At 64.9% G+C, this 26,876-nt stretch overlaps 2 protein-coding genes and 1 long non-coding RNA gene across 24 annotated transcripts in view; 1 reads left to right on the top strand and 2 right to left on the bottom strand.

Moving 5' to 3' along the window:
- Nucleotides 1-26,876, bottom strand: part of LOC116436176 (Fc receptor-like protein 3) — an 89,203-nt gene that overhangs the window by 40,605 nt on the left and 21,722 nt on the right. For 2 of the 16 annotated variants that reach the window (XM_032093144.1, XM_032093146.1), the window contains exons 7-9: nt 24,651-24,953; nt 24,483-24,569; nt 17,305-17,326 (exon numbers count right to left, since the gene is read on the bottom strand). In XM_032093144.1, the coding sequence (XP_031949035.1) occupies nt 17,305-17,326; nt 24,483-24,569; nt 24,651-24,953 (412 nt within the window). Of the gene's footprint in view, nt 1-13,771; nt 13,793-17,304; nt 17,327-17,889; nt 17,977-18,056; nt 18,360-18,484; nt 18,755-19,592; nt 19,866-20,129; nt 20,361-20,448; nt 20,470-21,098; nt 21,215-23,502; nt 23,832-23,898; nt 23,921-24,482; nt 24,570-24,650; nt 24,954-26,876 lie in introns of those variants that run through there. The other 14 variants (XM_032093142.1, XM_032093139.1, XM_032093137.1 and 11 more) reach the window with 12 other exon arrangements.
- Nucleotides 1-26,876, top strand: part of LOC116436186 (Fc receptor-like protein 4) — a 187,336-nt gene that overhangs the window by 154,284 nt on the left and 6,176 nt on the right. For 3 of the 7 annotated variants that reach the window (XM_032093180.1, XM_032093179.1, XM_032093169.1), the window contains exon 5: nt 4,401-4,446. The exons of 1 other annotated variant lie outside the window; for it this stretch is intronic. In XM_032093180.1, coding sequence (XP_031949071.1) covers nt 4,401-4,446 — 46 coding nt within the window. Of the gene's footprint in view, nt 1-109; nt 197-759; nt 782-977; nt 1,353-4,400; nt 4,447-5,986; nt 6,074-26,876 lie in introns of those variants that run through there. 3 more of the 7 variants (XM_032093191.1, XM_032093175.1, XM_032093173.1) reach the window with 3 other exon arrangements.
- LOC116436339 lies at nt 10,716-11,849 on the bottom strand. Its single transcript, XR_004236983.1, has 2 exons — nt 11,477-11,849; nt 10,716-11,393 (listed from the first exon to the last, which is right to left on the bottom strand). It is a non-coding gene; the product is annotated as an uncharacterized LOC116436339 (long non-coding RNA).

Here is a 26,876-nt window from a genome sequence, read left to right as displayed (position 1 = left end):
GGTGACACGGCGGGGACACTGGGACACAGGTGGGCTCACTCGGGGTCACTGGAGGGTGCTGCACCGCCGGCATGGCAGCTGACCCTGATGTGTCCCCCTCTGTCCCCAGCAGTGGCTGTTAACATCGGCAGGAGCCTCCTGTTCCTGGTCCTGCTCCTGGGTGTCATCGGGGGCTGTCACTGGTGGCAGCGCCTGGGTGGGTGACAATGGGGCCAACGGGGGTGCTGGAGTGAGGGGAAGCCCCTAGACTGAGGGGGCGATGGGGCAGCACCCACAGCCCCTGGGCTGGTGGAAATGGAGCCCACAGTGACCTCGGCTGGGAGTCCTGGGGGCTTTAGGAGGATTCTGGAGGGTCTTGGTTGGGCTCCAGGGGCAGCCCTGGGTGGGCTTTGAGGAACATTGGGCTGGCAGTGGGAGCTCCTGGAGGGGTTGGGGAGTTCCTGGAGGGCCGTGCAGGGATGCTGGGGGATCTTTCTGGGGTCTGGGGGAGTTTTGGGGATGCCCCTCCATGTCGGGCTTGGGGTTTCTGGGGGTTTATGGGCTCGGGGGCACCGGGGGGCTCTGGGGGCACTGTGGTGGTGCAGAAGTTCTGGGAGTTCATGGGTGCTTGGAGTGTCCAGGGGGGAATCAGGGGTGTGGTGGGAATCAGGGCTCCAGTGGGGATTTGGGGGTCCCGTGGGTGGTCGGAGCTGCCGAGGTCCCAGGAAGGTTCAGGGGTCTCGGGGTGCCCACGGTCACCCCCTCCCCTTTTCCTTGCAGCTGCCAGGAAGCCCCAGGACAGGTGAGTGGGGGGGCTCCGGCCGTGACTCCCCTTTCCCCCTTCCCCAGACACCCCCTCAGGCCCCCCCTTATCCCCGCAGGGCCCCCCCGGAGGAGGGGGAGCTGCTGGAGCCCCACGGCGTGGGCAGCGAGCGGGCGGGGGTGAGTACGGGGCTGGGGACAGGGACACGTCCCCCACGGGTGTCACCCCCTCCCAGGTCCTCACAACCGCTGTCTCTGTCAGCGCCCCCACGGGTGTCCCCCGGCCCTGCCCCCCTCGGCATCCACAAGTGACCAACGCGCAGCTGCCGGGACCCTACGAGGGACAGCAGGACCCCGGTGCCACCTACGAGAGTGTGATGTGACCCTGGGGGGAAATTGGGGATCACTGGGAGGCATCGAGTCCCCCCAGGGGTCCCTCACTGCCCTTCACAGCACCCCAGGGCCTCCCCATTCCCCCTCCCAGTGCCGGGGGCGGGGGGGGCACAGGACCCTTTTGCCTCTTCTTGGACTCAAAAGGCAGCGTTTGGATTAAAGCGGGAGAAATGGGGTTGGTTTGTTCAGCTCTGCCTGCTCAGCTCAGGAAGGAGGAGGGTCCCGCTGAGGATGCTGAGCAGATCCCTGTGGGATTTGCCTGAGTTTTGGGGCTCCCTCAGTGCCTTGGGCAGAGGCACAAAATGATCCATTGCTGCATTTCCGGGCTGCTTCCCTCGCAGCTGCCCCCACGCAGGGCAAGGAGCTGCCGCTCGCTGTTTGTCCCCTCTCGCTGACAGCCGGCCAAGGGCTCGGGGACGTGCGGCGGTGCCGCCCCGTGGCCACGGGCCCCGATCCCGCAGCTGCCGAGCTCCTCGGCCCGAGCTGGAGCCCGGCAGCAGCGGCAGCGCCCCGAGAGCCCCGGCACGGAGCCGCGGCGGCAGGCGGGGGCCCAGCAGCCCAAGCCACGCCAGCGCTGCCCGGTGCTGCCCGGTAGCCGGCGGTGGCCAAAGCCCCGCAGCCGGCGCTCGCCGAGCGGCGCCTGAGCCCCGGAGCCGCTGCGGAGCCTCCGCCGGGCCCGGCCCTGGGGCGGGCGGGCGGCGCCGGGGGGAGGTGCGGGGAGCGTGGCGGGGAGCGGGGAGCCGGGGGAGGAAGGCCCGGCACTGCGGGAGCGGAGTCCTGGGCTCGGGCACTGCCGCAGGTCGCGGCTGCCATCGCGCTGCGAGGGCCGGGACTGTCCCGGGCTGCGGGGAGCGACGGGGCCGATGTGGCCCAAGCGGCTTTTGTGCTTCTCGCAGGCCTGAGCAAACCACAGCCACGCCTTTTCCCCCACACAATTCTCACCTTGCAGCAGCTCTAAAGCTGCGAGAGTCAAAGCCCAGGGGGTGGGGGGGACCCTGAGGTCCTGGCTGCCCCTGGGGCTGGCCAGAGCAGGGCTGGCCAATGCCCATCCCTGCGCAGTGGGGCTGTGGTGTGGCCTGGCCTCACACTTGGATGGCCACTGGTCCCCAGGATGCCCCCTGCAAGAGGGACCCCCCCAGTAAGCGTTCAAGGGAACCCCCAGAACCGCCATCCCTCAGGTCAAGACCTGCCCCCTTCCCCAGCCTGGATACGTCACCCCTGGGACAGGATCCCCCCAGGACGTGTCACCCCCAGTACAGGGACCCCTCCCGGACAGGACCCCTCTGGATGTGCCCCCCCAGGCCAGAACCCGCCCCCGTCTGACTCTCAGCACAAACGGCCTCTTCCTTCTGCTGCTGGAGAGAGAAAGCAAAGGTGTAGGGAGGGGCACAGCCAGACACTCCCATGCTCCACTGCCCCCTCAAACTTCCCTGCACCCCCCGCACCCCCTTTTCTCCCTCCTCAATGTCCCCTCAACCCGTTCCCTGCTCAGAGCTCCCCAGGATTCCTGGGTCAGGGGCTGCTGGGTGTGACAGGAAGATGATGGAAAAAGGGAACGAAATGGAAATGAAGAGAAGAAAAAGCCCCTGTGGGGCAGGGGAGCACAGACCCAGAGCCCCTCGGAATCTGCTTGGGGTGATCCCCAGGCCACGAGCTCCTTGGTGGGGCTCTGGGTGTCTGTCCCTCTCTGGACTCTGGGTCACCCCACCCTGCACCCACCATGCGCCACCAACATGTGGGGACGAGATGTGACATCGCTTCCTTCCTTTTTGGCCAAAGAGCCGCCACCCAGGGGACAATGGGCCCCGGCAGCGTGTGACAGCCAATCCGGGTGGCCGGGGACACCGGGATGGCCGGGAAGGTGGCGCTGCTCCTTTGGGGTGAGTGCCCTGGGCACGGGCCTGACGCCCCGGGGATGGGCCCTGGTGAGGCAGAGAGCGGTGGGGAGGGGGCACAGGTGGGCTGCGGGGTGCCCTGAGGTCCCCAAGGTCAGCAGAACCCGAGCATGGGCATGGACCCCTTAAACGTGACCGGAGTCGTGGGGTGGCTGTGGGGAACAGGGGACAGGAATGGAGGGACAGGAATGTAAGGACGGGGATGTGGGGACAGGCACGATGGGACTGGGCCAGGTGTGAGGACAGGGGCAGGGAGAAAGGGCCAAGCACCAGGGAGATTTGGTGGTGGTGAGAGGAGCCGTGGGGCTGCTGGAAGTGACCTGGGCCAGCACCGGGTGTCGGTCGAGTCCCCATGCCTGGAATGGCCACAGTGTCCCCATGTCCTACCTCAGCCCAGGGTGACCGCGGTGTCCCCATCCCTGAGACCTGCGTGCGAAACCGGTGACCCCGTGGGGACAGTGGGGACAGCCCCACACTCCGTGCCCCGGGTGCTGCTGTCCCTGCGGTGCCACCCCCACCCAGCCCTGTCCCTTCTCCCTTCCAGCCCAGACCCTCGGCCTCGCTGGTGAGTCCTCGGGGGGATGCCACGTCCCCGCCCCGCTGTCCCCATCCTGCGCTGGCCCTGGCAGGCTGGTGTCCCCTGTCACCCGCAGGTGCCCAGACCACCCAGCTCCTCGTGGAGCCCCTCTGGACTCCACTGGTGCTGTGGGACCGGGTGACACTGACCTGCCAGGGCTCGGGCACTGCCGCTGCCACCACCTGGTACAAGGATGGGCAGTGCTTGCAGCTGCAGGCACTCAACCGATCCCATGTCACCGAGAGTGGCACCTACCAGTGTGACAGACCCGGCACCGGGCTGAGCCCCCCCGTGAGCGTCTCCAATGGTGAGGGGGGTTGGGTGTCCCCAGCCTGGCACCCGCGGGGTCCCCAAGGGCTCTGGGTGGGCTCTGCTCCATGGGTCACCCCCCTGGTGTGACGAGAGCCCGACCCCTGCACACGGGGACATCTCAGAGCATCCCAGTGCAAGTGGACCATGTGTTGGAATTGGGGTCTCCTGGTGCGCTGGGTGTGACCCAATCGGAGCGTCCCGGTGCCATCGGGACCCCACAGTACCTCACAGTGTGATGGGACCTCTGTCCCCCAGCCTGGCTGGTGCTGCAGGTGCCGGCGCGGGCGCTGCTGGAGGGGGACACGGTGACACTGCGCTGCCGGAGCTGGCAGGACAAACCGGTGACCTGGGTGTCCTTCTACCGTGAGGAGAAACAACTGCAGCAGTTCCGCGATGGGACCAAGCTGTCCCTGTCCCCTCTGCAGCTGTACCGCAGCGGCCGCAACCGCTGCAGGGGTTGGGTGGACTCCGAGGTGTCAAAGGGGTGGAAGGAGTCAGAGTCGGCGCCGGTGACAGTGACAGTGCACGGTGAGCATCCCACAGCCGCCACCCTGACACCCCGACACCCCCACACCTCAGCACCCCCACAGCCCCTTCACAGCAGGCTCGGGGTCACTGTCCCCCCGCCCCGTCTCCTTCCCAGAGCTCTTCTCAGTGCCGGTGCTGGAGGGTCCCCCCGAGCCCACCGAGGGGTCCCCTCTGAATCTCAGCTGTCTCAGCACCCCCAGCACCCTGCAGCCCCAAGCCCCCCTCCTGCACCTCTTCTACCGGGACGGGCGGTTGGTGGGGAGCCTGCAGGGGTCCCCGCAGCTCCTGCTGCCTGCAGTGGGGGTCTCCCACTCAGGGAATTACAGCTGCCAGGTGCGCTCCGAGCGGGGGCCGTGCGGAAGAGCAGCGCCCGGCTCTGCGTCACGGTGCGCAGTGAGTGCGGGGATGGGCGCGGGGAGCCCCAACAGCCGCCACAGGTCCCCCAGTCCTGTCTGAAACCCTCCCCTGGTCCCCCATCACCATCCCGCTGCCCCTCATTCCTCCCTGGCGTGACCCTACCCCTCCCTCCATCCTTTCCCTGATCCCTTCCCAAGTGCCCCCATTGCTGCCCCAGGTCCCTCCATCCCTCACTGGATCCCCTCCCTGGGCCCATCTGCTCCCTCTCTGAGGTCCCCCAATGGTCCCCAAGTCCCACCAGCCCTCTCCCTGTCCCCTCACCGCTTCCAGGAGTTCTCCCACATCCCCCTCCATGTCTCACTGCCTCAATCCTCCCTCCTTTCCTGGGGCCCCTCTTTCTCACTGAGTTCCTCTCCTACTGCCCCTATTTCTCCTTCTCCTTTGGTGTCCCCTCCTACAGGGGTCCCGCTCTCAGGGGTGTCCGTGTCGGCGCAGCCCCCCGGGGGACAGGTGGCACTGGGGGACAGCCTGGTGCTGAGTTGCTGAGGGGACAGGTCCCCTGTCCTTCTCCTGGCACCGGGGGGACTCGTGGGCACCGCTTGGCACCGGCCCCCGCCTGGAGCCGCGCCACGTTGGAGACAATGACAGCGGCCACTACCAGTGCCGGGCCAGCAACGGAGACAGCGTGGCCAAGAGTGTCCCCCTGAATGTCACCGTCCTGGGTGAGCAGGACCCTCAGGAATGGGGTGACCCCACCCATGACATCCCCATCCCCCCTGGCCAGGTGCCAGCCCCATCTGTGTCCCCACAGTGCCCGTGGCCAATGCCACCATCAGCCCCGGTGCCCTGGCACAGCCGGTGCGCGCAGGTGACCCCGTGACCCTGCGCTGCTCGGTGCAGGTGGGCTCAGCCCCTGTCACCCTCACCTGGCTGCACAATGGCCGCGAGGTGGCCCAGGGTCCCCTCCTGGAGCTTGGGGACATTCTGGCACCTACCAGTGCGTGGCCACCAACCAGCTGGGACAGGACGGGCACTGCGTGTTCCGGGCGCTCAGCCCCGAGCTGGCACTGATGGTGACACCTCGGGGACACTGGGACACAGGTGGGGTCACTCGGGGTTACTGGAGGGTGCAGAAGCCCCAGGGTTCTAGGTGACCTCGGTGTGTCCCCCTCTCTGTCCCCAGCAGTGGCCGCAGGGGTTGCTGGGTCCCTCCTGTTCCTGGTCCTGCTCCTGGGTGTCATTGTGGGCTGTCACTGGTGGCATCGCCTGGGTGGGTGGCAAGAGGGGGATAGGGGTCCCAGGGAGCTGTAGGAAGCCCCCTGAGTTGGGGAGCAGTAGGGCAGCACTCACAGCCTCCCACAATTGTGAACCCACTGGAGGTCCTGTGGGGTTTGGGGCAGTGCTGGAGGGTCTTTCAGGGATGCTGGGGGTTCTTTCAAGGGTCCTGGGAGATTTTGAGGGGGTCCCTCTTCCTCCTGGGCTTTGGGTTCTTGAGGCTGAGCTGGTCGGGGGCACCGGGGAGGTTCATGAATTCTGGGGGGGCTCCAGGGATTCTCGGGGGTGCTGAGCAGAGCTGAGAGTCCTGTAGGGGTTCAGGATTCCTGTGTGGGGTCAGGGAGAGAGGGACTCCACAATCACCTCCCCTCTTTCCTTTGCAGCCACCAGGAAGCACCAGAAAAGGTGAGTGGGGGGCTCCAGCCACAATCCCCCCCTTACCACCACCCCACAACTCTCCATCCCCTCCCACACATCGTCTTTATCCCCACAGGGCGACCAAGGAGCCCCCGACCCCCCCAGAGGACGGGGACGTTCTGTACACCCTCGTCGTGAGCACCAACTAGGCGGGGCGTGAGTACAGTGGTGGGAGGGGGACAGTGCCATGTCACCCACCGCTGTCACCCCCGCCTTGCTCCCCCCCACCAGTGTCTCTTGCAGGGCACCCCCGCATCTCTGTCCCCGAGGAACCCCAGGTGACCTACGCGGAGCTGCTGGGACCCCACAGGTGACTGTGGGAGCCCAGTGATATTTAAGAGATCATGCTGTGACACTGGGGGGGAACTGGGGGGCACTGAGGCCCCCAACCATGGGTACCCACGTGTGTGTGCTGCCCCTAAAAACTGCCCCTCCCCTCCCAGTGGAGGCACAAAAGGCAAAGATCCCAAAGGGCTGAGAGAAGAACAATTTCCTGCAAACTGCACTGAGAGAAGGAAACCAACAGCAACAACAACAAGATTCTGAATCCAAAGGGTCACAAAAGGAACAATGTCCACGGAAAGCCCCCGACAAGGAACAAACCCCAAACGCTTCCCCTGGCACGTTTCTTCCACCAGCAGGAACCTGGCAGGGCCCTGCACCTTCCTTGCTTTGATGGCCAAAGTGGCCTTCAGGAGGCTCTGGATTCTCTTGGCCCCTTTCCCAACCCCTCCTCTGCCGTGCTGCCCCACACCATGATGTCACCAAGGCCCTGGGGGTGTTCCGGAGCCTCCCCCTTTCCCAGGGCAGTCAGGAACAGTCCATGGCACAGGGTGGGGTGTCAGAGGCAGGAAATGATTGATGTCTTGGGGACATTTTGGAACACCTGAGTTCTCTTGGAATCCACTGAAATCCAGGAGCTGGTAGCTCTGTGTGTTTTTCTACATCTTTTTTTTCTATCTTCTTCTAATCCTCTGTTCACAGAACATTTTGGGTGACGCAACATCAAAATGGTTTAAAGCTTTCTAGGTTAAATGGTCTAAGTTAATGCTATGGTCAGTGTTTTATGGTGTACTAAATTTTTTTGCCAAAGTTCGTTGTTTTTCTGTGTTTGTGTATTTTTGACCTCTTGAGAATATCTGGCTGATATTTCTCCCACACGCCAACCCAGAGAAAAAGAACATCTTGGTTTAAAAGGCAAATGTCTGCCAAGGAAGGCGGGAACCTTCCTGCAATAGAAAGAAGACCCCTCCCTCCAAATTATTATAACTTCGAAATTTATTGGGCTTTCAGGAAAATATGTAGGAAAAGGAATAGAAACTCTTTGCTAGAAAATAAATAGAACAGAACAGAAAAAAACCCCAAGACAAGAACAGAAGCTTCCAACCTCTGAAATGCTGTTTTTTCCTATTTGGTGCAGTTGTTACCACGGCCAGCAGGGGACGATGCAGGGATCACTCACAGCCAGCAGGGGGCGCTGCACTCGCTCACTCACAGCCAGCAGGGGGCGCTGCAGGGATCACTCACAGCCAGCAGGGGGCGCTGCAGGGATCACTCACAGCCAGCAGGGGGCGCTGCAGGGATCACGCACGGCGAGCGGGGGGCGCTGCAGGGATCACTCACAGCCAGCAGGGGGCGCTGCAGGGCTCACTCACAGCCAGCAGGGGGCGCTGCAGTGGCTCACTCACAGCCAGCAGGGGGCGCTGCAGGAATCACACTCGGCCAGCAGGGGGCGCCCCGGTGCAAGCTCGACCCCCTCAGGGGCGATGGCGGCCTCAGACAGGAGGGAGGAGGGGAAATCGCTCCTTTTGCAAACTCACGGGCACCAATCGGTCCCGGCACCACCACCGGCAGCGGGCAGAAGCGGCCAAGGCAGCAGCTTTGATCGTAGTGCCCAATGGCAGTGTAGAAGTGTCCCGGGGCCAGGCACACACCCTGCGTACCACCCGCGACCGCTCCTCCCCGATCCCGAAGGGAAGGAAGGTAGCACCCACTCCCAGCCCAGTCTCGGGTCCACAATACCCATAAACGCCAAGCTTTTCACTCCCTTCTCGTCCTTCAGCCCCGACACAGCAGCCACAGGGGGAGGAGGAGGAGGAGGAGGAGGAGGAGGAGGAGGAGAGCAGAGCCACAGCCCCAAGGGCTCTGCAGCTGCAGCTGCAGCACAGGGACAGCGCGGGCCGGGAGCAGCGGCTTGGGAGGTCAAAACGGGGCTGAATTGGAGCTGCTTGGGCCAATGCCTGTGTTGTGCTCTGGGTGCAGCAGACCCTTAATGAGGTGCTACAATTAGAGCTGGGGTTCCTAAAGTTCAGCCGTGCTCCTAAAGCATCCCTGTGCACAAACACACGGCTCCGCTGCCTCTCGCGGGCATTTTGGGACCCTGAGGCAGCACTGGACACATTTTGAGGGACACGTGCCCTCAGCTGTGGCCAGAAGGAGCTTTTTCGGCTGCCGCGAAGGTTGTGTGGTGCTCACTGCTGGTGTTGGGGATGATTGAGCGCCTCTGCCATGTGGCCGGGGCTTGGCGCTGGGTGGCCGGGAAGGCCGAGCTGGAGCAGCGGCTGAGGCGGGAGCGGCTGGAGCAGGCGGCCCACGGGGGCAGCAGCTGGCCACGCAGGTGGAGCAGGAGCGCCGGGAATTCTGCAGGGTGCTCAGGTGAGGCACAGGGGGCCGGGGGGCACTGGGTGGGAGGGGCCGGGATGGAGGGACCGGGAGCCCACAGGGGAGCCCCGAGGGGGGAGGGACCGAAATGGCCGAGGGGAGACCCCGGGACGGCGCGGGAGCAGAGACCCCGGCGTGGAGCCCGCGGAAAGGAGGGACCGCAATGGTGGTCCCAGAGCACTGGGAAGGGGCCCGGCTGCCATCGAGCTGCGGGTGCCGGGACTGTCACGGGGTGTCCGAAGCGACTGTGACAGCGCCTCCGAAGCCGCTGTCGCAATGTGTGGGGACCGACTGTTGCCATGGCAATGCCTCCCACAGATCCTGGAACTAGAGGCGTGTGCTGGAACAGGCCAGAGTTGTGGGCCTGGAGCCGCACTGAGCTGGGTAGGGCAAATCCAAGAGATGGCAGAAATACAACTGCAGCAGCCCAGAGGAGCCAGAGGGCTGGGAGAGGAACAGCCCTGCAGGCAGCGAGCACAGGGAGGAGGGAGTGGCACGAGGGGCTGCAGGTGCTGGAGCGGGTATTTCAGGGAGCCCAAAGGGCATTGTTGGGCTTTGGTGGAGCTGCTGTGGAGACAGAGGGAATTCCACAGCTCAATCCCTGGCCTGGGCTCTCCCAGGACCCTTCTGCTGTGGGGTGCTGAGGATGCAAGAGCAAGAGGGAGCGAAGGCCACCACAACAGGGCCCCGTTGGCAACACGGCACCAACCAGGACTGTGGGACCCCATGCCTGGGATGAGCCATGACCTGGAGAGCTGGGAGTGCTCAGGCAGACCTGCTGAGCCTTCAAGAGCCCCACATGGCCACAGCATGAGTCCAGTGGAGAGTGGCCACTGACAGGGACTGTGGGGGCCTGAACCAAGTGCCAGCCCCACTGAGAGCGGCTCTGCCAGACATGCCGGAACTCCAGGGCGAGCTGGAGTCCGAGACAGCCAAGTGGTGCCAGCATGGACATTGGCAATGCCTTTGTCCCCATTCCTATGGCAGCAGAGGGCAGGCCACAGTTTGCCCTGACCTGGAGGGGCGTCCAGAGCCCCTGGAACTGACTGGAAACACAGCCCCACCCTGTGCCATGGACTGATCCCGACTGCCCTGGGAAAGGGGGAGGCTCCGGAACACCCCCAGGGCCTTGGTGACATCATGGTGTGGGGCAGCACGGCAGAGGAGGGGTTGGGAAAGGGGCCAAGAGAATCCAGAGCCTCCTGAAGGCCACTTTGGCCATCAAAGCAAGGAAGGTCCAGGGCCCTGCCAGGTTCCTGCTGGTGGAGGAAACGTGCCAGGGGAAGCGTTTGGGGTTTGTTCCTTGTCGGGGGCTTTCCGTGGACATCGTTCCTTTTGTGACCCTTTGGATTCAGAATCTTGGTGCTGTTGCTGTTGGTTTCCTTCTCTCAGTGCAGTTTGCAGGAAATTGTTCTTCTCTCAGCCCTTTGCGATCTTTGCCTTTTGTGCCTCCACTGGGAGGGCGACGGAGCAGCAGCCCCTGGTTTTCAGTGGCAGCCCAAAACTGGAGAATCCCATTCCTAAAGCCCGACAGAGCTGAACAAACAAACACCAATTCCGCCAGTTTAACCAAAAAGCTGCATTTTGGTGTCAATGACAGGGAAAGGGGTCCTGTGCCCCCCTGGCACTGGGAGAAAAGGTGGGGAGGCATGGGTGTACTGGGAGTACTGGGAGGGGGAATGCAGAGGCACTGGGAGTACAGTGGGACTGGGAGATAGAATGGGGAACATCTGGATGTACTGGGAGCAATAGAGAAGTACTGGGAACAAGATCAAGCAGCTCTTGGGGGTTGTGGGGGCAGTGGGAGGGAGAATGGGAGGTACTGGGGACACTGGGAAGGGGAGCAGAGAGCCTCACATGGTACTGGGAGTACTGCGGGGAGCGGAATGTGGAAGTCGCTGTGGTACTGGGAGTACTGGGATAGGGAGTGGGGAACCACTGGAGGTGCTGGAAGTGGGAGAGAGGAACCCCTGCTGGTACTGGAAGGAGGAAGGGGAAGCACTGGCCACCCTGTGCAGCTCCCCTCCCCCAGCTTATGACCACCTTCCCAGACAGGTTGGGAAACCACTGAAGCTGAGGGGGAATGGGGGATCCAGTGCCCCCAATGCCCCTTTAGTGGCCCCAGAATCACATCTTGTTGTCCCTGATGTCACTGGGTTCCCACAGCCGTGTGTGGGCTCCTGGCACCTCTGCATAGGTCACCTGGAGGTCCTGGGGTGGGGTGGTGCAGGGGGATCCTGTGAGAGATACTGGTTGTGGGTACCTGGGTGGGGGGGTGACACCCATGGGTGATGTGTCCCCATCCCTCCCCTGTATTCACCCCCTGCCCACCCAGTGCCTACAATGTGGGTGTACAGCACCTCCCCCTCTTGCCGGGGGCCTGAAGGCTCTGGAGGGGCCCTGCAGGACAAAAGGGGGTGTGAAGGGTATCTGCAGAGGAGGGAAAAGGCGGTCCATGGCCACAGCCCCCCACTCACCTGTCCTGGGGCTTCCTGGCTGCTGCAAGGAAAGGTGGGGGGATGACTGTGGGGTCCCCAGAGCTCCTGAACCCTCCTTGGACCCTGAGTCATCCAACCCCCCATAGGACTCCTGACTCCCTCCAGGACCTCCAAACACCCCCAAAGCCCCCAGAACCCTGAACCACCCTGGTACCGCTGACTTCCCTGTGACCTCTGAGCTCCCAGAAGCCCAAGCCCGGCAGGGAGATCCCCCCCCCCCCCCCCAAACTCCCGCAGAATCCCTGAAGAGCCCTCAACATCCCTGTAAAACCCTCCAAGACCACCTCAAAGACCCAGGCAGCTCGCAGTGCCACCCCAATATTCCTCAAGGTCCCCCGGGGAATGATCCAGGAGTCCCTGAAGACCCCTCCAAAGATCCCAGCAGTCAGAGCCAAGGTCACTGGGGCTCAGTCCCCACCATGTCAGGGGCTGTGGGTGCCACCCCATGGCCCCCCAGTCTTGGGGCCTCTCTCCAAACCAAGGAGCCCCATCCACCCCCATTGTCACCCACCCTTGTGTTGCCACCACTGACAGCTCATGGTGACTCCCAGCAGCAGGAGCAGGAACAACAGGGACCCAGCAACCCCTGCAGCCACTGCTGGGGAATGAGGGGTTCTGGGCGTGCTTCCACCTGGAGACAGAAGGTCCTCATCACCCAGGACTGTGACCCACGGTGGCAGCGGCTGTGGGTTGGGATGGGGATGTGATGGATGGGATGGGTGAGATGGGGGCTGCTGTGACTGGTGGGCCCCCCATCCCCGCACTCACTGCGCACAGTGACGCGGAGCCGGGTGCTGCTCTTCAGCACGGCCCCCGCTCGGAGCGCACCTGGCAGCTGTAATTCCCCGAGTGGGAGACCCCCACGGCGGGCAGCAGGAGCTGCGGGGACCCCTGCGGGCCCCCCACCAACCACCCATCCCCGTAGAAGAGGTGCAGGAGTGGGGCTCGGGACCGCAGGGGGCTGGAGGTGCTGAGGCAGCTGAGATTCAGGGGAGGACCCCTCGGTGGGCTCGGGGGGACCCTCCAGCACCGGCACCGGGAACAGCTCTGGGAAGGAGATGGGGTGGGGGCGGTCATCCTGAGCCAGCAGGGGAGGGGCTGCTGAGGTGTGGGGGATTGTGGGGAGCTCACTGTGCAGTGTCAGCAGGGGGACGCAGTGATGCACAACCTGCTGGGGATGAGAGTGGGGGAATCAGAGTATTTGGGGTGGCGGCCGTGGGGGTGCTCACCGTGCACTGTCACAGTCACTGGCACTGACTCCAGCCGGTTGGTTCCCATCTGGCAATTGCAGCGGTAGCGGCCACTGTGGTGCAGCTGCAGGGGAGACAGGGACAACTCTGTCCCATTGAGGGGCCTCCCCAGATCCTTCTCCTTGTGGTAAAATCGCACCCCGGTGACTGACTTGTTCTGCCAGCCCCAGCAGCGCAGTGTCACCGTGTCCCCCTCCAGCAGTGCCCGCGCCGGCACCTGCAGCACCAGCCGGTCTGTGGGACTGGAGGGTCCCATCGCACTGAGGGGCTCGAGACAGGCCCCAGGTGGGTCCCCATGGCACCGGGGACCTTGGAGGGAGTCTTCATTGCCGGGAAGATCCCAGGAACACCAGGGGTAACCCCATGGCACCGTTGTCGCCATGAGGGTCCCATTTCACTGGGATGCACTGGGGTGCACTGGGATGCTCTGGGATGTCCCGGTATGCAGGGGACAGGCTCTCACCCCATGAGGGGTGTGAAGCCACCCACGGAGTGGAGGCCATCCAGACCCACTGGGGACCACCCTGGACATTTCTGATCCCCCTCACCATTAGAGACGCTCACAGGGGGGCTCAGCCCGCTGCCGGGTCTCTCACACTGGTAGGTGCCACTCTCGGTGACAACGAATTGGTCGGGTCCCTGCAGCCACCAGCGCTGCCCGTCCTTGTACCAGGTGGTGGCAGCGGCGGTGCCCAAGCCCTGGCAGGTCAGTGTCACCCGGTCCCACAGCACCGGCGGCGTCCAGGGCGGCTCCACGAGGAGCTGGGTGGTCTGGGCGCCTGCGGGTGACAGGGGACACCAGCCTGCCAGGGCCAGCGTGGGATGGGGACAGCGGGGCGGGGACGTGGCATCACCCCGAGGACTCACCAGCGAGGCCGAGGGTCTGGGCTGGAAGGGAGAAGGGACAGGGCTGGGTGGGGGTGGCACTGCGGGGACAGCGGCACCCGGGGCACGGAGTGTGGGGCTGTCCCCAAACTGTCCCCCTGCGGACACGGGTTTAGCATGGAGGTCTCAAGGACAGGGACACCTGTGTCACCCTGGGCTGAGGCAGGACATGGGGACACTGTGGACACCCCATGCTTGGACAAGTCACCTCCACCCACCCCACAGCTCCTGTCCCCACGGCCACATCCCCACGGCCCTCTGCCCATGATCCCATCCCAATGGCACCTGGCCCCGTGGCCCATCCTGATGGTGCTTGGCCCTTGTCCCTGTCCCTGCATCCCTGTCCCCCTGGCCCTGTCCCCACAGCTGCCCCAGCCCCAAGCTTCCTTTTGCTACATCCCAGTACCCCCATTCCTGTCCCCACAGCCACCCCACGACTCCGGTCACATTTCAGAGGTCCATGCCCATGTTCGGGCTCTGCTGCCCTTGGGGACCTCAGGGAAACCCAAAGACAGCCTGCGCCCCCTCCCCACCACTCTCTGCCTCATCAGGGCCCATTCCCGGGGAATCAGGCCCGTGCCCGGGGCACTCATCCCACAGGAGCAGGGCCACCTTCCCAGCCATCCCGGTGTCCCTGGCCACCCGGGCTGGCTGTCACACGCTGTCGGGGCCACCTGTCCCCTGGGTGGCGGGCAGGAAGCGAGGTCAGGTCTCACCCCCACGTGCTGGTGGCCCTTGGTGGGGGCAGGGTGTTGCAGGGTGGGGGCAGGGTGTAGACAGAGTAGGGGACAGGCTGGGGACATGGTGGGACATGGTGTTCCCAGGATTGGGGGGCTCAGGGCATGTGGGGATCTCAGGATGGGTGTCCCAGGGGAATGGGGAGCCAAAGAAGTGACAGGGAGTGTCTGTCTGGGGAATGAGAATATATTGGGGGCTCCCCAGGATGGGGGTCCAGAGGGAATGGGGGGCAAAGGGGGTGGGGGGAAGGGGATGGAGATGCTGGGTAACAGGAGAGGCAGGATGGGGATTCAAAAAGAGGGGGACACAGGGAATGGGGCTGCCACAGTCGGGTTCCCAAGGGAATGGGGGTCCCAGGGATGGGCAGTGCCTGGGGGGGCTCGTGGGTCGCAGCTCCTTCACCAGGTGCCTCAGATTTTGGGGTGACTCAGGGCCCAGCACGGCCCCCCCGGTGCGCTCATTACCTGGGGCAGCATCACAGGGAGGTCCTGGGTAGCTCCGGTTCTGTGTCCCCCCCACCCTTTGGCTTTTTCCTCTTTATTTCTCTTTTGTCCTTCATTTCCTCACGTTTGTGCCACGCTGCCTCACCCCCCACTGTTCGGCTCAGTGATCCTGGGGAGCTCCTGAGCAGGGAGCGGGTTGGGGGCACCCTGTGCAGGGGGAAAGAGGGGGTGCGGGGGTGCAGAGAGGGGTGGGGGGCAGTGGAGTATGGGAGTGTCCGGCTGTGCCCCCCAACACTTTCACTTTCCCTCTCGGGCAGCAGAAGGAAGAGGCCGTTTGTGCTGAGAGTCAGACGGGGGCTGGGTTCTGACCTGGGGGGGCACATCCAGAGGGGTCCTGTCCTGGGGTGTGTCCCTGTTCTGGGGGTGACACGCCCTGGGGGGATCCTGTCCCAGCACTGCCCCTTCCCGGCCAGGGGGGTCCTGTCCTGGGGGATGGAGGTGCTGGGGTGGTCTCTGGACACATTCCTGGGGGGGCGGGTGGCCTCTCCCAGTGGTGGCACATCCTGGGGACCCCTGTCCTGGAAGGGCCCTGCCGACTCCCACTGTCCCTGCTTGGGCACTGTGACCTCTGCAGGGCACAAATTTGGGGATGCCCTGTCCCTTCTATGTCCCTTCCCCTTGACGGTCCCCTCCACTCTGGGAGCCCCCAATCCCCCTTTGGGATCCCCCAAGGTGCAGCCCCTCTTCCCCATCCTGCAGCCCCCTGTGACCCTTCTGTGGATGAGAAGCCCCACGGGGTGCCAGTGGGGGTGACAGGGGCTGGGTGTCAGTCGGGGAGGGCACAGACCCCGCCACAACCTCCCACAGCCACCCCAAGCCCCCAGCCCTGGCAGGGTCTCAGCGCTGGCAACCAGGAAATGGATGAGACCCTGCAGATGAAACGCTCGGGACACTCCTGGCTGTGCCCCGCTCTGCCCACAACACCTGAGCACCAACCTGCCCCCTCTGCCTCAACACCCACATGGAAAAATGGAGCTTTTTTCCTTCTGGAAATGGCTGATTTGGCCAAAAATTGATACCACACCACTGAGACACCGCAAATCAGGAGGGGCTGAAGCTGTTGTGGGGCTGCCCCCCCTCTCCTGATCCCACTGCCCCCCTTGTGGTTTCCATCCTGGAGGGTTGGGGCACTTTGGGTTTATTGGTTTTGGGAGAAAACCTATTCCAGACTTCTCCCTTCTCACTCATCCCCTGCAGGATCTGAGGCGGCAAGAGCAGCTTGGGAATGGAGCCCCAGGCAGGAAGCAGCTCCCAAACTCCTCCGTGCAGCCAGTGGCCATCCAAGTGTGGGGCCCTGGCCATGCCACAGCCCCACTGCGCAGGGATGGGCATTGGCCAGCCCTGCTCTGGCCAGCCCCAGGGGCAGCCAGGACCTGAGGCTCCCCCCACCCCCTGGGCTTTGACTCTCGCAGCTTTAGAGCTGCTGCAAGGTGAGAATTGTGTGGGGGAAAAGGCGTGGCTGTGGTTTGCTCAGGCCTGCGAGAAGCACAAAAGCCAAGGGCAGCCCAAGCAGTGGCTCTGCGAGGGCCTTTGATGGTTTGCAGAGCAGGGCTGGCTGGAAAGCGCCCCTGCAGGGGCAGCTGCGAGGGAAGCAGCCCGGAAATGCAGCAATGGATCATTTTGTCCCTCTGCCCAAGGCACTGAGGGAGCCCCAAAACTCAGGCAAATCCCACAAGGATCTGCTCAGCACCCTGAGCGGGACCCTCCTCCTTGCCGAGCTGAGCAGGCAGAGCTGAACAAACCAACCCCATTTCTCCCGCTTTAATCCAAACGCTGCCTTTTGGGTCCAAGAAGAGGCAAAAGGGTCCTGTGCCCAACCCCCGGCACTGGGAGGGGGAATGGGGAGGCCCTGGGGTGCTGTGAAGGGCAGTGAGGGACCTCTGGGGGGACTCGATGCCTCCCAGTGATCCCCAATTTCCCCCCAGGGTCACATCACACTCTCGTAGGTGGCACCGGGGTCCTGCTGTCCCTCGTAGGGTCCCGGCAGCTGCGCGTTGGTCACTTGTGGATGCCGAGGGGGGGCAGGGCCAGGGGACACCCGTGGGGGCGCTGACAGAGACAGCGGTTGTGAGGACCTGGGAGGGGGTGACAGCCGTGGGGGACGTGTCCCTGTCCCCAGCCCCGTACTCACCCCCCGCCCGCTCACTGCCCACGCCGTGGGGCTCCAGCAGCTCCCCCTCCTCGTGGGGGGGGGCCCTGCGAGGATAAGGGGGGCCTGAGGGGGTGTCTGGGGAAGGGGGAAAGGGGAATCACGGCCAGAGCCCCCCCACTCACCTGTCCTGGGGCTTCCTGGCAGCTGCAAGGAAAAGGGGAGGGGGTGACCGTGGGGATCCCCGGAGCCCCTGAACCTTCCTGGGACATCGGCAGCTCCAACTGCCCACAGGACCCCCAAATCCCCACTGGAGCCCCAATTCCCACCACACCCATGATTCCCCTCTGGACACTCCAAGCACCCTCGAATCCCCAGAACTTCTGCACCACTGCAGTGCCCCCTGAGCCCCGCGGTGTCCCCGACCCCATGAGCCCCCAGAACCCCAAGCCCAACAGGGAGGGGCACCCCCAAAACTCCCCCAGACCCCAGAAAGATCCCCCAACATCCCTGCAAAGCTCTCCAGGAACTCCCCAAATCCTCCAGGAGTTCCCACTACCGGCGCAGTGTTCCTCAACGCCCACCAAGGGCTGCCCCTGGAGCCCAACCAAGACCCTCCAGAATCCTCCTAAAGCCCCCAGGACCCCCAGCCGAGGTCACTGTGGGCTCCGTTTCCTCCAGCTCAGGGGCTGTGGGTGCTGCCTCATTGACCCCCCACTCTGGGGGCTTCCCCTCACTCCAGCACCCCCGTTGGCCCCATTGTCACCCACCCAGGCGCTGCCACCAGTGACAGCCCCCGATGACACCCAGGAGCAGCGCCAGGAACAGGAGGCTCCTGCCGATGTTCACAGCCACTGCTGGGGACAGAGGGGGACACATCAGGGTCAGCTGCCGTGCCGGGGCTTCTGCACCCTCCAGTAACCCCGAGTGAGCCCACCTGTGTCCCAGTGTGCCCGCGGTGTCACCGTCAGTGCCAGCTCGGGGCTGAGAGCCCGGAACACGCGGTGCCCGTCCTGTCCCAGCTGGTTGGTGGCCACGCACTGGTAGGTGCCGGAATGTCCCACATGGACGTCCCCGAGCTCCAGGAGGGGACCCCGGGCCACCTCGCTGCCGTTGCGCAGCCAGGTGAAGGTGACAGGGGCTGAGCCCACCTGCACCGAGCAGCGCAGGGTCACGGGGTCACCTGCGCGCACCGGCTGTGCCAGGGCACCGGGGCTGATGGTGGCATTGGCCACGGGCACTGTGGGGACACAGACGGGGCTGGCACCTGGGTATGGGGAGATGGCCACAAGGGGAATCAAAGTGCGATGGGCGTGATGGGGTTTACCGTGGGTGGGGTCACCCCATTCCTGGGGTCCCGCTCACCCAGGACGATGACATTCATGGGGACACTCTCGGCCACGCTGTCCCCGTTGCTGGCCCTGCACTGGTAGTGGCCGCTGTCATTGTCCACAACGTGGCGCAGCTCCAGGGGGGGGCCGGTGCCCAGCAGTGCCCACGAGTCCCCCCGGTGCCAGGAGAAGGACAGAGGACCTGTTCCCGCGGCCACCGCACAGCTCAGCACCAGGCGGTCCCCCAGTGCCACCTGTCCCCCGGGGGGCTGCGCCGACACGGACACCCCCGAGAGCGGGACCCCTGCAGGAAGGGGACACCAGAGGACAGTGAAGGACCCGGGGAGGTGGGGGAGGGGCAGGGGGACCCCTGTGAGGAAGAGGAGTCACGGAGCCTGGGAGTGGCTTGGAAAGGGTGGGAAGGGACCCCAAGGACGGATGGGGGATTTAGGGAGGGGACATCTGGAGAGGGATGAGGGGGACACCAGGGAGGGGGGGGACCCAGAAGGGGATGGTGTGACCTAAGGAAGGAAGTGGGAAGGGATGGGAGGACACTGGGCAGGGGTCAGGAAGAGCTGGGTGTCCCCAGGCAGGACTGGGGGACCCGTGATGGCACCGGGTGAGGGATGGGGATACCCGGGCAGTGATGGGGGGACCCGGAAAACGTCATGGAGGGCTGGGTGTCCGGGGGCAGGACTGGGGGACCCGTGGCGGCTGTCGGGGCTCCCCGCGCCCATCCCCGCACTCACTGCGCACAGTGACGCGGAGCCGGGTGCTGCTCTTCAGCACGGCCCCCGCTCGGAGCGCACCTGGCAGCTGTAATTCCCCGAGTGGGAGACCCCCACGGCGGGCAGCAGGAGCTGTGGGGACCCCTGCGGGCCCCCCACCAACCGCCCGTGCCGGTAGAAGAGGTGCAGGAGGGGGGCTCGGGGCCGCAGGGGGCTGGGGGTGCTGAGGCAGCTGAGATTCAGGGGGGACCCCTCGGTGGGCTCGGGGGGACCCTCCAGCACCGGCACCGGGAACAGCTCTGGGAAGGACATGGGGTGGGGGGAGCGTGACCCCGAGATTGCTGTGAAGGGGCTGTGGGGGTGCTGAGGTGTGGGGGTGTCGGGGTGTCAGGGTGGCGGCTGTGGGGTGCTCACCTTGCACCTTCACTGTCACCGGCGCCGACACCGACTCCTTCCGCCCCCGGGACAGGCTGGATTCCACCCAGCCCCTGCAGCGGTAGTGGCCGCTGTGGTGCAGCCGCAGAGGGGACAGGGACAGCTCGGTCCCATCGCGGAACTGCTGCAGTTGTTTCTCTTCGTGGTAGAAGGACACCGAGGTCACTGGGTTGTCCTGCCAGCCCCGGCAGCGCAGTGTCACCGTGTCCCCCTCCAGCAGCGCCCGCGCCGGCACCTGCAGCACCAGCCGGTCTGTGGAACAGGGGGTGTCCGGTCACACCGTGGGGTTCCATGGGGTCCGGATGGCACCGGGACGCAGGGATTGGGTCACCCCCAGCACACCAGGGGTCCCCAATTCCAACACGGAGCTCCGCTCGGACTGGGATGCTCTGGGATGGCCCCGTGTGCAGGGGACGGGCTCTCGTCACACCAGGGGGGTGACCCCTGGAGCGGAGCCCACCCAGAGCCCTCGGGGACCCCGCGGGTGCCAGGCTGGGGACACCCAACCCCCCTCACCATTGGAGACGCTCACGGGGGGGCTGTGCCCGGTGCCGGGTCTGTCACACTGGTAGGTGCCACTCTCGGTGACAACGAATCGGTCGGGTCCCTGCAGCCGCCAGCGCTGCCCGTCCTTGTACCAGGTGGTGGCAGCGGCGGTGCCCGAGCCCTGGCAGGTCAGTGTCACCCGGTCCCACAGCACCGGCGGTGTCCAGGGGGGCTGCACGAGGAGCTGGGTGGTCTGGGCGCCTGCGGGTGACAGGGGACACCAGCCTGCCAGGGCCAGGGTAGGATGGGGACAGCGGAGCGGGGACGTGGCATCCCCCCGAGGACTCACCAGTGAGGCCGAGGGTCTGGGCTGGAAGGGAGAAGGGACAGGGCTGGGTGGGGGTGGCACCGCAGGGACAGCGGCACCCGGGACACAGAGTGTGGGGCTGTCCCTGAAGTGTCCCGACTGGGTCACCGGTGTGGCACAGAGGTCTTGAGGACAGGGACACCTCTGTCACCCTGGGCTGAGGCAGGACATGGGGACACTGTGGACACCCCATGCTTGGACAAGTCACCTCCACCCACCCCACAGCACCTGTCCCCACGGCCACATCCCCACGGCCCTCTGCCCATGATCCCATCCCAATGGCAGCTGGCCCCGTGGCCCATCCTGATGGTGCTTGGCCCTTCTCCCTGTGCCTGCATCCCTGTCCCCCTGGCCCTGTCCCCACAGCTGCCCCAGCCCCAAGGTTCCTTTTGCTACATCCCACTCCCTCCATTCCTCCCTCCATTCCTGTCCCCCTGTTCCTGTCCCCATTCCTGTCACCCACAGCCACCCCACGACTCCAGTCACATTTAAGGGGTCCATGCCCATGCTCGGGCTCTGCTGGCCTTGGGGACCTCAGGGCACCCCGCAGCCCCCCTCTGCCCCCTCCCCACCACTCTCTGCCTCACCAGGGCCCATCCCCGGGGCCTTAGGCCCGTGCCCAGGGCACTCACCCCACAGGAGCAGCGTCACCTTCCCGGCCATCCTGGTGTCCCCGGCCACCCGGGCTGGCTGTCACACGCTGCCGGGGCCACCTGTTCCCTGGGTGGCGGGCAGGAAGCGAGGTCACGTCTCGCCCCCACGTCCTGGTGGCCCTTGATGGGGGCAGGGTGTTGCAGGGTGGGGGTAGGGTGGAGACAGAGTAGGGGACAGGCTGGGGACATGGTGGGACATGGTGTTCCCAGGAGTGGGGGGCTCAGGGGCTGTGGGAATCTCAGGATGGGTGTCCCAGGGGAATGGGGAGAGAGGGGAAGTGACAGGGAGTGTCTGTCTGGGGAATGGGGGTCCCCATGTGTCAGGGGGTCCCCAGGATGGGGATGCTGAGGGAATGGGGGGCAAAGGGGGTGGGGGGAAGGGGATGGAGATGCTGGGCAATAGGAGACCCAGGATGGGGATCCGAGAAAAGGGGGACACAGGGAATGGGGCTTCCACTGTCAGGTTCCCAGGGGAAGGGGGGTCCCAGGGATGGGCAGTGCCTGGGGGGGCTCATGGGTCGCAGCTCCTTCACGGGGTGCCTCAGGTTTTGGGGTGGCTCCGGGCCCAGCACGGACCCCTCGGGGCACTCATTACCTGGGGCAGCATCACAGGGAGGTCCTGGGTAGCTCCGGTTCTGTGTCCCCCCCACCCTTTGGCTTTTTCCTCTTGATTTCTGTTTTGTCCTTCATTTCCTCACATTTGAGCCACGCTATCTCACCTCCCAGTGTGTGGCTCAGTGATCCTGGGGAGCTCCTGAGCAGGGAACGGGTTGAGGGGACCCTGTGCAGGGGGAATAGGGGGTGCGGGGGCGCAGAGAGGGGTGGGGGGGCAGTGGGGGATGGGGGTGTCGGGCTGTGCCCCAAAACACTTTCACTTTCTCTCTCGGGCAGCAGAAGGAAGAGGCCGTTTGTGCTGAGAGTCAGACGGGGGCTGGGTTCTGACCTGGGGGGGCACATCCAGAGGGGTCCTGTCCTGGGGGAGTCCCTGTTCTGGGGGTGACACATCCTGGGGGGATCCTGTCCCAGCACTGCCCCATCCCGGCTGCCCGGGGGGTCCTGTCCTGGGGGGTGGCGGTGCTGGAGGGGTCTCTGGACACATTCCTGTGGGGGGCCCCTCTCCCAGTGGTGGCACATCCTGGGGACCCCTGTCCTGGAAGGGCCCTACCGGCTCCCACTGTCCCTGCTTGGCCACTGTGACCTCTGCAGGGCACAAATTTGGGGCTGCCCTGTCCCTTCTATGCCCCTTCCCCTTGACGGTCCCCCCCACTCTGGGAGCCCCCAATCCCCCTTTGGGATCCCCCAAGGTGCAGCCCCTCTTCCCCATCCTGCAGCCCCCTGTGACCCTTCTGTGGGTGAGAAGCCCCACGGGGTGCCAGTGGAGGTGACAGGGGCTGGGTGTCAGTCGGGGAGGGCACAGACCCCGCCACAACCTCCCACAGCCACCCCAAGCCCCCAGCCCTGGCAGGGTCTCAGCGCTGGCAACCAGGAAATGGATGAGACCCTGCAGATGAAACGCTCGGGACACTCCTGGCTGTGCCCCGCTCTGACCACAACACCTGAGCACCAACCTGCCCCCTCTGCCTCAACACCCGCATGGAAAAATGGAGCTTTTTTCCTTCTGCAAATGCCTGATTTGGCCAAAAATTGATACCACACCACTGACACACCGCAAATGTGGAAAAGCTGAAGCTGTTGTGGGGCTGCCCCCCCCTCTCCTGCTCCCACTGCCCCCCTTGTGGTTTCCGTCCCGGGGGGTTGGGACACTTTGGGTCTGTTGGTTTTGGGAGAAAACCTATTCCAGACTTCTCCATTCTCGCTCATCCCCTGCAGGATCTGAGGCAGCAAGAGCAGCTTGGGAATGGAGCCCCAGGCAGGAAGCAGCTCCCAAACTCCTCCGTGCAGCCAGTGGCCATCCAAGTGTGGGGCCAGGCCATGCCACAGCCCCATTGCTCAGGTATGGGCATTGGCCAGCCCTGCTCTGGCCAGCCCCAGGGGCAGCCAGGACCTCAGGGTCCCCCCCACCCCCTGGGCTTTGACTCTGGCAGCTTTAGAGCTGCTGCAAGGTGAGAATTGTGTGGGGGAAAAGGCGTGGCTGTGGTTTGCTCAGGCCTGCGAGAAGCACAAAAGCCAAGGGGAGCCCAAGCAGTGGCTCTTCGAGCGAGGGCCTTTGATGGTTTGCAGAGCAGGGCTGGCTGGAAAGCACCCCTGCAGGGGCAGCTGCGAGGGAAGCAGCCCGGAAATGCAGCAATGGATCATTTTGTCCCTCTGCCCAAGGCACTGAGGGAGCCCCAAAACTCAGGCAAATCCCACAAGGATCTGCTCAGCACCCTGAGCGGGACCCTCCTCCTTGCCGAGCTGAGCAGGCAGAGCTGAACAAACCAACCCCATTTCTCCCGCTTTAATCCAAACGCTGCCTTTTGGGTCCAAGAAGAGGCAAAAGGGTCCTGTGCCCAACCCCCGGCACTGGGAGGGGGAATGGGGAGGCCCTGGGGTGCTGTGAAGGGCAGTGAGGGACCTCTGGGGGGACTCGATGCCTCCCAGTGATCCCCAATTTCCCCCCAGGGTCACATCACACTCTCGTAGGTGGCACCGGGGTCCTGCTGTCCCTCGTAGGGTCCCGGCAGCTGCGCGTTGGTCACTTGTGGATGCCGAGGGGGGGCAGGGCCGGGGGACACCCGTGGGGGCGCTGACAGAGACAGCGGTTGTGGGGACCCGGGAGGGGGTGACACCCGTGGGGGACGTGTCCCTGTCCCCAGCCCCGTACTCACCCCCCGCTCACCTGTCCTGGGGCTTCCTGGCGGCTGCAAGGAAAAGGGGAGGGGGTGACCTTGGGGACACTGAGACCCCTGGACCTTCCTGGAATCACGGCAGCTCCGACCACCCATGGGACCCCCAAATCCCCACTGGAGCCCCAATTCCCACCACACCCCTGATTCCCCCCATGACACTCCAAGCACTCCTGATCCCTCAGAACTTCTGCACCACTGCAGTGCCCCTGAGCCCCCCCGGTGCCCCCGACCCCCTGAGCCCCCACAAGCCCAAGCCTAACAGGAATGGACACCCCTAAACTCCCCCAGGACCCCACAATGTACCCTCAACATCCCTGCACAGCCCTCCATCAACTCCCCAAACCCTCCAGGAGCTCCCACTACCAGCCCAAGGTTCCTCAACGCCCACCAAGGGCTGCCCCTGGAGCCCAACCAAGACCCTCCAGAATCCTCCTAAAGCCCCCAGGACTCCCAGCCGAGGTCACTGTGGGCTCCGTTTCCCCCAACTCCGGGGCTGTGGCTGCTGCCCCATCGCCCCCCCACTCTGGGGGCTTCCCCTCACTCCAGCACCCCCGTTGGCCCCATTGTCACCCACCCAGGCGCTGCCACCAGTGACAGCCCCCGATGACACCCAGGAGCAGGGCCAGGAACAGGAGGCTCCTGCCGATGTTCACAGCCACTGCTGGGGACAGAGGGGGACACATCGGGGTCAGCTGCCATGCTGGGGGTTCTGCACCCTCCAGTAACCCCCGAGTGAGCCCACCTGTGTCCCAGTGTCCCCGCGGTGTCACCGTCAGTGCCAGCTCGGGGCTGAGCGCCCGGAACACGCGGTGCCCGTCCTGTCCCAGCTGGTTGGTGGCCACGCACTGGTAGGTGCCGGAATGTCCCACATGGACGTCCCCGAGCTCCAGAAGGGGACCCCGGGCCACCTCACGGCCGTTGCGCAGCCAGGTGAAGGTGACAGGGGCTGAGCCCACCTGCACCGAGCAGCGCAGGGTCACGGGGTCACCTGCGCGCACCGGCTGTGCCAGGGCACCGGGGCTGATGGTGGCATTGGCCACGGGCACTGCGGGGACACAGACGGGGCTGAGGCCGGGGGGAGGGGCTGGCACCCGGCGTGGGGTCAGGGGAATGGGAGGCGAGGGAGTGTCAGATGGGGGGATGAGGGAGTCTGTGCATGGTGGCACCTGGGGACAGAGGGAGCCTTTCAGCCAGGACTGTGACATGTGGCAGTGTTTACCGTCACCCATTGGGGATGCCGTGGCTGGGAGCATCCAGAGCCAGAGGGTCCCAGTCCCCCAGGACCGTGACCTGCCGTGGCGGGGGCTGTGGCCTGGGGTGGGATGGGGCATGCTGTGCTTGGGGTCACCCCAGCCCGAGAGGGACATGGGGAGGTGTGGGTGAGCCAGGGAGGGTTGAAGGGAGGGATGAGGGACCCAGGCAGTGCTGGGGGAACGCTGGGAAGGTGTTGGGGTTTCCTGTTCCCATTCCCACATTCACCATGCACTGTCACTGTCACAGGAGCCAACTTCTCCCACCACAGTGACGGCCCAGACTCCACCCAGCCCCCACAGCGGTAGCGGCCACCGTGGAGCAGCTGCAGGGGGGACAAGGACAGCTCAGTCCCATTAAGGGGTCGCCCCAAATCCTTCTCCTCGTGGTAAAATTGCACCCCAGTGACCGCGCTGTCCCTCCAGCCCCGGCAGCGCAGCGTCACCGCGTCCCCCTCCAGCAGCGCCCGCGCCAGCACCTGCAGCACCAGACGCTCTGTGGGAAAGGAGGGATCTGTCACATCTGGGGAATCTGAGAGATCCCAAATGCCCTGGGAGGCACCAGGGGTCCCCCATTGCAACAGTGAGGTCTCAGGTCACTGGAATGCTCTGGGATGTCCCCGTGTGCAGGAGATGGGTTCTCATCAGACCCAGGGGTTGACTCATGGAGCGGAGCCCACCCAGAGCCCTCGGGGACCCCGCGGGTGCCAGGGCACTCATCGTCCCTCACCGTTTAAGATGTGCATGGGAGGGCTCAGCCCGGTGCCTGGTCTGTCACACTGGTAGGTGCCACTCTCAGCGACAACGAATCGGTCGGGTCCCTTCTGCCACCAGCGCTGCCCGTCCTTGTACCAGGTGGTGGCAGCGGCGGTGGCCGAGCCCTGGCAGGTCAGTGTCACCCGGTCCCACAGCACCGGCGGTGTCCAGGGGGGCTCCACGAGGAGCTGGGTGGTCTGGGCGCCTGCGGGTGACAGGGGACACCAGCCTGCCAGGGCCGGCGAGGGATGGAGACAGCGGGGCGGGGACATGGCATCCCCCCGAGGACTCACCAGTGAGGCCGAAGGTCTGGGCTGGAAGGGAGAAAGGACAGGGCTGGGTGGGTCTGTGGGGGAAGTGGCACCCAGGGGACTGGGTGTGGGGCTTTCCCCAAACAGTCCCCAGAGGGACACCGGTTCTCGTGAGAAGGTGCTCAGGAATGGTCCCCAACAGGTCTGGAGAGGCTGGGGGACGTGTCTGTGTCACAGCTGACCATGTGCCACATCCGTGTGGCATGGAAGCCCCAGGGTTTGGGACACTGCAGCCACCTCGAGCTGAGGCAGGACACACGGACACTGTGAACACCCTGGAATTGGGGACACCGTGGACACCCCGTGCTGGCACAGGTCACCCCCAGCAGCCCCACGGCACCTGTCCCCCATGGCCCATCCACACAGTGCTTGTCCCCTTGTCCCTGTCCCCGCATCCCTGTGCCCCTGGCCCTGTCCCCACAGCTGCCCCAGTCCCAGTGTGCCTGTCATGATATCCTTGTCCCCAGATCTCAGTCCCCCCATTCCGGTCCTCCTGTTCCTGTCCCCACAGCCATGCCACAACCCCCATCACACCCCAGTCCAGCCCCATGCTCGGGTTCTGCTGGCCTTGGGCACCTCAGGGCACCCCGCAGACCCCCTGTGCCCACTCCCCACCACTGCCTTCCCCGCCAGGGCCCATTCCCGGGGAAT

The sequence above is a fragment of the Corvus moneduloides genome, chromosome 29 (genome assembly GCF_009650955.1).
Source record: "Corvus moneduloides isolate bCorMon1 chromosome 29, bCorMon1.pri, whole genome shotgun sequence".
In the NCBI taxonomy this organism is placed as follows: domain Eukaryota; kingdom Metazoa; phylum Chordata; class Aves; order Passeriformes; family Corvidae; genus Corvus; species Corvus moneduloides.
The sequence above is the reverse complement of the archived record's forward strand: the minus strand, read 5'-3'. Positions and strand labels throughout refer to the sequence as shown.